We start from the raw sequence: 12850 nt of genomic DNA on the forward strand, positions 1-12850 counted from the left end.
TATATATATATATATATATATATATATATATATATATATATATATATATACCCTACAATATACACCTTGCAATATATACCCTTCAATATATACCCTTCAATATATACCCTGCAGTATATATATACCCTGCAGTATATATATACCCTGCAATATATACCCTGCAATATATACCCTTCAATATATACCCTGCAATATATACCCTGCAATATATACCCTTCAATATATACCCTGTAATATATACCCTTCAATATATACCCTGCAATATATACCCTTCAATATATACCCTTCAATATATACCCTGCAATATATACCCTGCAATATATACCCCTGCAATATATATACCTTGCAATATATACCCTGCAATACATACCCTTCAATATATGCCCTGCAATATATACCCTGCAATATATACCCCTGCAATATATACCCTACAATATATATACCCTGCAATATATACCCTGCAATATATACCTTTCAATATGTACCCTGCAATATATACCCTTCAATATATTCCCTGCAATATATACCCTGCAATATATACCCCTGCAATATATACCCTTCAATATATACCCTGCAATATATGCCCTGCAATATATACCCCTGCAACATATACCCTACAATATATATCCTGCAATATATACCTTGCAATATATACTGCTGTAATATATACCCTACAATATATATATACCCTGCAATATATACCTTTCAATATATACCCTGCAATATATTCTCCTGCAATATATACCCCTGCAATATATACCCTGCAATGTATACTCTGCAGTCGGTGATGTGCTCTACACCCAGGGCGTTAGAGTAGGAAGAGCACTATACCCACGTGACCCTAGATTAGGAAGAGCCCAATTCCCCCGTGACCCTAGAGTAGGAAGAGCCCAATTCCCCCGTGACCCTAGAGTAGGAAGAGCCCTATACCTCCTTGACCCTAGAGTAGGTAGAGCCCAGCACTTCAGTGACCCTGGAGTAGGTACAGCCCTATACCTCCTTGACCCTAGAGTAGGTAGAGCCCAGTACTTCAGTGACCCTAGAGTAGGTAGAGCCCTGTACCTCCTTGACCCTAGACATTTATAAGTTATTATATACAATCAATTTAGAAGATTTTAAAGCCGAATTTGAGTAATGCGTGTGTGAAGGAAAGGGAGATGAGGAAGAGGAGATAAGGAAGAAGGGATGAGGAAGAAGAGATGATCAAAAGGAGATGAGGAAGAAGAGATGAGGAAGAGGAGACGTGTGAAGGAAGAGATGAGGAAGGGGAGATAAGGAAGAGGGGATGAGGAAGAAGAGATGAGGACTGAGCTACAAACTTCTGGAGAATAACTCACATCTGAGGCGAGTTACCTGCCGTCCTCATATGAATGTTTTAATGATTAGCACAATATAAAATAGTCAGGAAATACGTGCCTCACTTTAATAACATTTTTGTGGTTTTACTTAAACAGTTCAGTGTTCAGTGAATTACGTTAATGTTCTAGCAGTTACACAACTACTGGGCTCTGAAACTCTTCACATTAACCTTCAGATAACATTGACTACTTTCGGAAACCTTTGATCCCAAAATGTAACCTAAATCATATGGAGTTGTTTATCAAGTGTGAGAGTAGTGGGTGGGTGGTGTTGGGTGGTGGGGGGGGTGGTGGGGCTCACTTGGCGCACACGGTGAAGGTGAAGGCTTCGTCAGTGCCCAGGATGTAGGCGGGAGGCTTGAGCACCACCTCGTAGCGAGGCAGCACGAACTCCTCCACCTTGAAGGTCACACTCTGCTGTTGGCCCCGGGGCGTCTTCACGAACAGCGTGTACAATCCCTGACAAAAATGGTCGGATTAGCTACATCAAATATTTTGACACATTAAACATATTTTTTTATCATTATTCAAGAATCAGTAATAAATAATTCCTATTGATGAGGAGCAAGTTATTAAGTATCATCAGTCAACAGCAAGATATTTTTGTTGTTTGTTAGTGAACAAAATGTGACATAATAACTTAAAACCACGATAAGTTGGTGCTTAATGTACCCGAGGTCCAAAGACTCTAGTGGTCTTGATGGGGCCAGGAAGTAGGCGGCTTGTCAAAGGTCCCTGAATTATTCCTATGTTTCTTTTCAACTGAATTAATGTCTCCGCATTTACGGCTTCGACAAGTAGGTGATATCATGGACTTATTATCTAAGGTGAAAATCATCTCTTGTTTTGTGTCCTCCAGAGAACACTGTTAGGTCTCATGATGATGCACTTTGTGAGTTATATTACACATTTCAATAATGTGGTCTGGATTATTATAATACAAATTGTTTAGTATTTTAAAAGTTCCACTGAGATCCGGCCAGTCATGTCCGGTGTGTAGTGTTGTTAGTCCTGCTCTGGCCCTCAACCGTTCCTGGAACGACTTGTTCAGTTGGACAACCACTTTCTTGTCCTTCAAATTAACGTTTCGTTTGACTATTCACAAGGTCTTGTTGACATTTTTACCGCTGCGTCTACTTGTTGAGCAACTGTCAGTGACTGGTGGATCATAAGGCCTAGGTGCTTCTCTTCATCAATCTCCACCATGTTCGTCTTGTTGATATGGTAGTTATAGTGTATATTGATATGCTCTACAAGCACCGTCTTGGATTTTAAATATTAAATCGCCTTGCAAGAACTTAACCTTTTTTTGCTTCCCACTTTATCATAGATTCTAATGTCATCTGTAAATTTGATTATTTGGTTTCTAATGTTCTCTTCTATATCGTGTTATATATTACAAGAAGAGTTGGTCCCAGGATGGAACCTTGCGGTGCTACACTTGGCATTCTAAACTATATTTATATCCACCTGAGACAACCTCTTGCCTTCCTTGTATATTTTTTTTATCCAATCAAATGTTTTACCATTTATCCTACGTGGAGAGAGTCTTTCATGTCGTTCATTATCTAAAGATTTAGAGAAGTCCACGTACACTATATCTGCTGTTCTGCACTTGCGCCTCAGCTAACATCTTAGTTTACTCGTGTTTCTTCAGGAAAGACGCAAGTTACCCTTCAAGAGCCGCAGTTACTTGGTTCATCCTCCAAGTGAATGGTATGTTTATGTCCCCAGAAGTGTGGATGACAATATTATTCCTGCAGGTCTCTGTCCAGGGTAAACACAGTCACCACAACCACAGGTTGTTCAGCCAGCAGCAGAAGGGAGCCCTCTCCCGCCCCAGGACGATAGACCAGAGCCCCCAGGACGGTGTACCAGAGCCCCCAGGGCGGTGTACCAGAGCCCCCAGGACGGTGTACCAGAGCCCCCAGGGCGGTGTACCAGAGCCCCCAAGGATGGTGTACCAGAGCCCCCAGGACGGTGCACCATGGCCCCCAGGACGGTGTACCAGAGCTCCCAGGACGGTGTACCAGAGCCCCCAGGGCGATGTACCAGAGCCCCCAGGACTGTGCACCAGAGCCCCTAGGGCGGTGCACCAGAGCCCCCAGGACGGTGCACCAGAGCCCCCTGGACGGTGCACCAGGGCCCCCAGGGCGGTGTACCAGAGCCCCCAGGACGGTGTACCAAAGCCCCCAGGACGGTGTACCAGAGCCTCCAGGACGGTGTACCAGAGCCCCAGGACGGTGTACCAGAGCCCCCAGGACTGTGCACCAGAGCCCCTAGGGCGGTGCACCAGAGCCCCCAGGATAGTGTACCAGATCCCCCAGGACGGTGCACCAGAGCCCCCAGGGCGGTGTACCAGAGCCTCCAGGACGGTGTACCAGAGCCCCAGGACGGTGTACCAGAGCCCCCAGGACTGTGCACCAGAGCCCCCAGGACGGTGTACCAGAGCCCCAGGACGGTGTACCAGAGCCCCCAGGACTGTGCACCAGAGCCCCCAGGACGGTGCACCAGAGCCCCCAGGACGGTCCACCAGAGCCCCCAGGACGGTGCACCAGAGCCCCCTGGACGGTGTACCAGAGCCCCCAGGGCGGTGCACCAGAGCCCCCAGGACGGTGCACCAGAGCCCCCTGGACGGTGTACCAGAGCCCCCAGGGCGGTGTACCAGAGCCCCCAGGACGGTGCGCCAGAGCCCCTCACCAGAGCCCCCAGGACGGTGCACCAGAGTCCCCTGGACGGTGTACCAGAGCCCCCAGGACGGTGCACCAGAGCCCCCAGGACGGTGCACCAGAGCCCCCAGGACGGTGCACCAGAGCCCCTAGGACGGTGCACCAGAGCCCCCAGGACGGTGTACCAGAGCCCCCAGGACGGTGCGCCAGAGCCCCCAGGACGGTGTACCAGAGCCCCCAGGACGGTGTACCAGAACCCCCAGGACGGTGCACCAGAGCCCCCAGGACGGTGTACCAGAGCCCCCAGGACGGTGAACCAGAGCCCCTCACCAGAGCCCCCAGGACGGTGCAACAGAGCCCCCAGGACGGTGCAACAGAGCCCCCAGGACGGTGTACCAGAGCCCCCTGGACGGTGTACCAGAGCCCCCAGGACGGTGCACCAGAGCCCCCAGGACGGTGTACCAGAGCCCTCTGGACGGTGTACCAGAGCCCCCAGGGCGGTGTACCAGAGCCCCCAGGACGGTGCGCCAGAGCCCCTCACCAGAGCCCCCAGGACGGTGTACCAGAGAACCCAGGACGGTGCACCAGAGCCCCCAGGACGGTGCACCAGAGTCCCCTGGACGGTGTACCAGAGCCCCCAGGACGGTGTACCAGAGCCCCCAGGACGGTGCACCAGAGCCCCCAGGACGGTGTACCAGAGCCCCCAGGACGGTGTACCAGAGCCCCCAGGACGGTGCACCAAAGCCTCCAGGACGGTGTACCAGAGCCCCCAGGACGGTGCACCAGAGCCCCCAGGACGGTGTAACAGAGCCCCCAGGACGGTGCACCAGAGCCCCCAGGACGGTGCACCAGAGCCCCCAGGACGGTGTACCAGAGCCCCCAGGACGGTGCACCAGAGCCCCCAGGACGGTGTACCAGAGCCCCCAGGACGGTGTACCAGAGCCTCCAGGACGGTGAACCAGAGCCCCCAGGACGGTGTACCAGAGCCCCCAGGACGGTGTACCAGAGCCCCCAGGACGGTGTACCGGAGCCCCCAAGACGGTGTACCAGAGCCCCCAGGACGGTGCAACAAAGCCTCCAGGACGGTGTACCAAAGACCCCAGGACGGTGCGCCAGAGCCCGCAGGACGGTGCGCCAGAGCCCCCAGGACGGTGTACCAGAGCCCCAGGACGGTGTACCAGAGCCCCCAGGACTGTGCACCAGAGCCCCCAGGACGGTGCACCAGAGCCCCCAGGACGGTCCACCAGAGCCCCCAGGACGGTGCACCAGAGCCCCCTGGACGGTGTACCAGAGCCCCCAGGGCGGTGCACCAGAGCCCCCAGGACGGTGCACCAGAGCCCCCTGGACGGTGTACCAGAGCCCCCAGGGCGGTGTACCAGAGCCCCCAGGACGGTGCGCCAGAGCCCCTCACCAGAGCCCCCAGGACGGTGCACCAGAGTCCCCTGGACGGTGTACCAGAGCCCCCAGGACGGTGCACCAGAGCCCCCAGGACGGTGCACCAGAGCCCCCAGGACGGTGCACCAGAGCCCCTAGGACGGTGCACCAGAGCCCCCAGGACGGTGTACCAGAGCCCCCAGGACGGTGCGCCAGAGCCCCCAGGACGGTGTACCAGAGCCCCCAGGACGGTGTACCAGAACCCCCAGGACGGTGCACCAGAGCCCCCAGGACGGTGTACCAGAGCCCCCAGGACGGTGAACCAGAGCCCCTCACCAGAGCCCCCAGGACGGTGCAACAGAGCCCCCAGGACGGTGCAACAGAGCCCCCAGGACGGTGTACCAGAGCCCCCTGGACGGTGTACCAGAGCCCCCAGGACGGTGCACCAGAGCCCCCAGGACGGTGTACCAGAGCCCTCTGGACGGTGTACCAGAGCCCCCAGGGCGGTGTACCAGAGCCCCCAGGACGGTGCGCCAGAGCCCCTCACCAGAGCCCCCAGGACGGTGTACCAGAGAACCCAGGACGGTGCACCAGAGCCCCCAGGACGGTGCACCAGAGTCCCCTGGACGGTGTACCAGAGCCCCCAGGACGGTGTACCAGAGCCCCCAGGACGGTGCACCAGAGCCCCCAGGACGGTGTACCAGAGCCCCCAGGACGGTGTACCAGAGCCCCCAGGACGGTGCACCAAAGCCTCCAGGACGGTGTACCAGAGCCCCCAGGACGGTGCACCAGAGCCCCCAGGACGGTGTAACAGAGCCCCCAGGACGGTGCACCAGAGCCCCCAGGACGGTGCACCAGAGCCCCCAGGACGGTGTACCAGAGCCCCCAGGACGGTGTACCAGAGCCTCCAGGACGGTGAACCAGAGCCCCCAGGACGGTGTACCAGAGCCCCCAGGACGGTGTACCAGAGCCCCCAGGACGGTGTACCGGAGCCCCCAAGACGGTGTACCAGAGCCCCCAGGACGGTGCAACAAAGCCTCCAGGACGGTGTACCAAAGACCCCAGGACGGTGCGCCAGAGCCCGCAGGACGGTGCGCCAGAGCCCCCAGGACGGTGCACCAGAGCCCCCAGGACGGTGTACCAGAGCCACCAGGACGGTGTACCAGAGCCTCCAAGACGGTGTACCAGAGCCTCCAGGACGGTGCACCAGAGACCCCAGGACGGTGCGCCAGAGCCCCCAAGACGGTGTACCAGAGCCCCCAGGACGGTGCGCCAGAGCCCACAGGACGGTGTACCAGAGCCCCCAGGACAGTCCACCAGAGCCCCCAGGACGGTGTACCAGAGCCCCCAGGACGGTGCACCAGAGCCCCTCACCAGAGCTCCCAGGACGGTGTACCAGAGCCCCCAGGACGGTGTACCAGAGCCCCCAGGACGGTGCACCAGAGCCCCCAGGACGGTGCACCAAAGCCCCCAGGACGGTGTACCAGAGCCCCCAGGACGGTGTACCAGAGCCCCCAGGACGGTGTACCAGAGCCCCCAGGACGGTGAACCAGAGCCCCCAGGACGGTGAACCAGAGCCCCCAGGACGGTGTACCAGAGCCCCCAGGACGGTGTACCAGAGCCCCCAGGACGGTGTACCAGAGCCTCCAGGACGGTGACCCAGAGCCCCCAGGACGGTGTACCAGAGCCCCCAGGACGGTGTACCAGAGCCCCCAGGACGGTGTACCAGAGCCCCCAGGACGGTGTACCAGAGACCCCAGGACGGTGCGCCAGAGCCCCCAGGACGGTGCGCCAGAGCCCCCAGGACGGTGCACCAGAGCACCCAGGACGGTGTACCAGAGCGCCCAGGACAGTGTACCAGAGCCTCCAGGACGGTGTACCAGAGCCTCCAGGACGGTACACCAGAGACCCCAAGACGGTGCGCCAGAGCCCCCGAGACGGTGTACCAGAGCCCCCAGGACGGTGCGCCAGAGCCCCTAGGACGGTGTACTAGAGCCCCCAAGACAGTCCACCAGAGCCCCTCACCAAAGCCCCCAGGACGGTGTACCAGAGCACCCAGGACGGTGCGCCAGAGCCCTCACCAGAGCTCCCAGGACTGTGCACCAGAGCCCCCAGGACGGTGTACCAGAGCCCCCAGGACGGTGCACCAGAGCCCCCAGGACGGTGTACCAGAGCCCCCATGACGGTGCACCAGAGCCCCCAGGACGGTGTACCAGAGCCCCCAGGACGGTGTACCAGAGCCCCCAGGACGGTGTACCAGAGCTCCCAAGACAGTCCACCAGAGCCCCTCACCAAAGCCCCCAGGACGGTGTACCAGAGCCCCCAGGACGGTGCACCAGAGCCCCTCACCAGAGCCCCCAGGACGGTGTACCAGAGCCCCCAGGACGGTGTACCAGAGCCCCCAGGACAGTGTACCAGAGCCCCCAGGACGGTGTACCAGAGCCCCCAAGACGGTGAACCAGAGCCCCCAGGACGGTGTACCAAAGCCCCCAGGACTGTGCACCAGAGCCCCCAGGACGGTGTACCAGAGCCCCCAGGACGGTGTACCAGAGCCCCCAGGACAGTGTACCAGAGCCCCCCAGGACGGTGCACCAGAGCCCCCAAGACGGTGTACCAGAGCCCCAAGGACGGTGTACCAGAGCCCCCAGGACGGGGTACCAGAGCCCCCAGGACAGTGTACCATAGCCCCCAGGACGGTGTACCAGAGCCCCCAGGACGGTGTACAAAAGCCCCCAGGACGGTGTACCAGAGCCCCCAGGACTGTGTACCAGAGCCCCCAGGACGGTGTACCAGAGCCTCCAGGACGGTGCACCAAAGCCTCCAGAACTGTGCGCCAGAGCCCCCAAGACGGTGCGCCAGAGCCCCCAGGACGGTGTACCAGAGCCCCCAGGACGGTGCACCAGAGCCCCCAGGACTGTGCACCAGAGCCCCCAGGACGGTGTATAGGAGCCCCCAGGACGGTGCACCAGAGCCCCTAGGACTGTGCACCAGAGCCTCCAGGACGGTGTACCAGAGCCCCCAGGACGGTGCGCCAGAGCCCCCAGGACGGTGTACCAGAGCCCCCAGGACGGTGCGCCAGAGCCCCCAGGACGGTGTACCAGAGCCCCCAAGACAGTCCACCAGAGCCCCTCACTAAAGCCCCCAGGACGGTGTACCAGAGCCCCCAGGACGGTGCGCCAGAGCCCCTCACCAGAGCTCCCAGGACTGTGCACCAGAGCCCCCAGGACGGTGTACCAGAGCCCCCAGGACGGTGCACCAGAGCCCCCAGGACGGTGTACCAGAGCCCCCAGGACGGTGCACCAGAGCCCCCAGGACGGTGTACCAGAGCCCCCAGGACGGTGTACCAGAGCCCCCAGGACGGTGTACCAGAGCACCCAAGACAGTCCACCAGAGCCCCTCACCAAAGCCCCCAGGACGGTGTACCAGAGCCCCCAGGACGGTGCACCAGAGCCCCTCACCAGAGCCCCCAGGACGGTGTACCAGAGCCCCCAGGACGGTGTACCAGAGCCCCCAGGACGGTGCACCAGAGCCCCCAGGACGGTGCACCAAAGACCCCAGGACGGTGTACCAGAGCCCCCAGGACGGTGTACCAGAGCCCCCAGGACGGTGTACCAGAGCCCCCAGGACGGTGTACCAGAGCCCCCAGGACAGTGTACCAGAGCCCCCAGGACGGTGTACCAGAGCCCTCAGGACGGTGCACCAGAGCCCCCAGGACGGTGCACCAAAGCCCCCAGGACGGTGCACCAGAGCCCCCAGGACGGTGAACCAGAGCCCCCAGGACGGTGTACCAGAGCCCCCAGGACGGTGTACCAGAGCCCCCAGGACGGTGTACCAGAGCCCCCAGGACGGTGTACCAGAGCCCCCAAGACGGTGAACCAGAGCTCCCAGGACGGTGTACCAAAGCCCCCAGGACTGTGCACCAGAGCCCCCAGGACGGTGTACCAGAGCCCCCAGGACGGTGTGCCAGAGCCCCCAGGACAGTGTACCAGAGCCCCCCAGGACGGTGTACCAGAGCCCCCAAGACGGTGTACCAGAGCCCCAAGGACGGTGTACCAGAGCCCCCAGGACGGGATACCAGAGCCCCCAGGACAGTGTACCAGAGCCCCCAGGACGGTGCACCAAAGCCTCCAGAACTGTGCGCCAGAGCCCCCAGGACGGTGCGCCAGAGCCCCCAGGACAGTGTACCAGAGCCCCCAGGACGGTGCACCAGAGCCCCCAGGACTGTGCACCAGAGCCCCCAGGACGGTGTACCAGAGCCCCCAGGACGGTGCACCAGAGCCCCTAGGACTGTGCACCAGAGCCTCCAGGACGGTGTACCAGAGCCCTCAGGACGGTGTACCAGAGCCCCCAGGACGGTGTACCAGAGCCCCCAGGACGGAGGTGCCAGAGCCCCCAGGACGGTGTACCAGAGCCCCCAGGACGGTGTACCAGAGCCTCCAGGACGGTGCACCAGAGCCCCCAGGACGGTGTACCAGAGCCCCCAGGACGGTGCACCAGAGCCTCCAGGACGGTGTACCAGAGCCCCCAGGACTGTGTACCAAAGCCCCCAGGACTGTGCACCAGAGCCTCCAGGACGGTGTACCAGAGCCCCCAGGACGGTGTACCAGAGCCCCCAGGACGGTGTACCAGAGCCTCCAGGACGGTGCGCCAGAGCCCCCAGGACGGTGCACCAGAGCCCCAAGGACGGTGTACCAGAGCCCCCAGGACGGTGTACTAGAGCCCTCAGGACGGTGTACCAGAGCCTCCAAGACGGTGTACCAGAACCTCCAGGACGGTGCACCAGAGACCCCAGGACGGTGCGCCAGAGCCCCCAGGACGGTGTACCAGAGCCCCCAGGATGGTGCGCCAGAGCCCCCAGGACGGTGTACCAGAGCCCCCAGGACGGTGCGCCAGAGCCCTTCACCAGAGCTCCCAGGACGGTGCACCAGAGCCCCCAGGACGGTGTACCTGAGCCCCCAGGACGGTGCACCAGAGCCCCAAGGACGATGTACCAGAGCCCCCAGGACGGTGCTCCAGAGCCCCCAAGACGGTGTACCAGAGCCCCCAGGACGGTGCACCAGAGCCCCCAGGACGGTGTACCAGAGCCCCCTGGACGGTGCACCAGAGCCCCTCACCAGAGCCCCCAGGACGGTGTACCAGAGCCCCCAGGACGGTGTACCAGAGCCCCCAGGACGGTGCACCAGAGCCCCAGGACGGTGCACCAAAGCCCCCAGGACGGTGTACCAGAGCCCCCAGGACGGTGTACCAGAGCTCCCAGGACGGTGTACCAGAGCCCCCAGGACGGTGTACCAGAGCCCCCAGGACAGTGTACCAGAGCCCCCAGGACGGTGTACCAGAGCCCCCAGGACGGTGCACCAGAGCCCCCAGGACGGTGCACCAAAGCCCCAAGGACGGTGCACCAGAGCCCCCAGGACGGTGAACCAGAGCCCCAGGACGGTGTACCAGAGCCCCCAGGACAGTGTACCAGAGCCCCCAAGACGGTGTACCAGAGCCCCCAGGACGGTGAACCAGAGCCCCCAGGACGGTGTACCAAAGCCCCCAGGACTGTGCACCAGAGCCCCCAGGACAGTGTACCAGAGCCCCCAGGACGGTGTACCAGAGCCCCCTGGACGGTGTACCAGAGCCCCCAGGACGGTGTACCAGAGCCCCCAGGACATTGTACCAGAGCCCCCAGGACGGTGTACCAGAGCCCCCAGGACGGTGTACCAGAGCCCCCAGGACAGTGTACCAGAGCCCCCATGACGGTGTACCAGAGCCCCCAGGACGGTGAACCAGAGCCCCCAGGACGGTGTACCAAAGCCCCCAGGACTGTGCACCAGAGCCCCCAGGACAGTGTACCAGAGCCCCCAGGACGGTGTACCAGAGCCCCCAGGACGGTGTACCAGAGCCCCCAGGACGGTGTACCAGAGCCCCCAGGACGGTGTACCAGAGCCCCCAGGACAGTGTACCAGAGCCCCCAGGACGGTGTACCAGAGCCCCCAGGACAGTGTACCAGAGCCCCCAGGACGGTGTACCAGAGCCCCCAGGACGGTGTACCAGAGCCCCCAGGACAGTGTACCAGAGCCCCCATGACGGTGTACCAGAGCACCCAGGACGGTGAACCAGAGCCCCCAGGACGGTGTACCAAAGCCCCCAGGACTGTGCACCAGAGCCCCTAGGACAGTGTACCAGAGCCCCCAGGACGGTGTACCAGAGCCCCCTGGACGGTGTACCAGAGCCCCCAGGACGGTGTACCATAGCCCCCAAGACAGTGTACCAGAGCCCCCAGGACGGTGTACCAGAGCCCCCTGGACGGTGTACCAGAGCCCCCAGGACGGTGTACCAGAGCCCCCAGGACAGTGTACCAGAGCCCCCAGGACGGTGTACCAGAGCCCCCAGGACGGTGTACCAGAGCCCCCAGGACAGTGTACCAGAGCCCCCAGGACGGTGTACCAGAGCCCCCAGGACGGTGTACCAGAGCCCCCTGGACGGTGTACCAGAGCCCCCAGGACGGTGTACCAGAGCCCCCAGGACAGTGTACCAGAGCCCCCAGGACGGTGTACCAGAGCCCCCAGGACAGTGTACCAGAGCCCCCAGCACGGTGTACCAGAGCCCCCAGGACGGTGTACCAGAGCCCCCAGGACAGTGTACCAGAGCCCCCATGACGGTGTACAGAGCACCCAGACGGTGAACCAGAGCCCCCAGGACAGTGTACCAGAGCCCCCAGGACGGTGTACCAGAGCCCCCTGGGACGGTGTACCAGAGCCCCCAGGACGGTGTACCAGAGCCCCCAGGACGGTGTACCAGAGCCCCCAGGACAGTGTACCAGAGCCCCCGGGACGGTGTACCAGAGCCCCCAGGACGGTGTACCAGAGGCCCCTGGACGGTGTACCAGAGCCCCCAGGACGGTGTACCAGAGCCCCCTGGACGGTGTACCAGAGCCCCCAGGACGGTGTACCAGAGCCCCCAGGACAGTGTAGCCAGAGCCCCCAGGACGGTGTACCAGAGCCCCCAGGGACGGTGTACCAGAGCCCCCAGGACGGTGTACCAGAGCCCCCAGGACGGTGTACCAGAGCCCCCAGGACAGTGTACCAGAGCCCCCTGGACGGTGTACCAGAGCCCCAGGACGGTGTACCAAAGCCCCCAGGACTGTGCACCAGAGCCCCCAGGACAGTGTACCAGAGCCCCCAGGACAGTGCGCCAGAGCCCCTCACCAGAGCCCCCAGGATGGTGCACCAGAGCCCCCAGGACAGTGTACCAGAGCCCCCAGGACTGTGCACCAGAGCCCCCAGGACAGTGTACCAGAGCCCCTCATCAGAGCCCCCAGGACGGTGCACCAGAGCCCCCAGGACGGTGCACCAGAGCCCCCAGGACTGTGCACCAGAGGCCCCCAGGACTGTGCACCAGAGCCCCCAGGACTGTGCACCAGAGCCCCCAGGACTGTGCACCAGATCCCCCAGGACTGTGCAC

General features: G+C 61.0%; 1 protein-coding gene across 1 annotated transcript in view; it reads right to left on the reverse strand.

Moving 5' to 3' along the window:
- The window catches only part of LOC123751416 (alpha-2-macroglobulin-like), a 622101-nt gene that overhangs the window by 149373 nt on the left and 459878 nt on the right, over positions 1-12850 (reverse strand). Inside the window, 1 exon segment of the mRNA XM_069314540.1 lies at positions 1660-1817. Within this exon segment, the coding sequence (XP_069170641.1) occupies positions 1660-1817 (158 nt within the window).

The sequence above is a fragment of the Procambarus clarkii genome, chromosome 79 (genome assembly GCF_040958095.1).
Source record: "Procambarus clarkii isolate CNS0578487 chromosome 79, FALCON_Pclarkii_2.0, whole genome shotgun sequence".
NCBI lineage: Eukaryota > Metazoa > Arthropoda > Malacostraca > Decapoda > Cambaridae > Procambarus > Procambarus clarkii.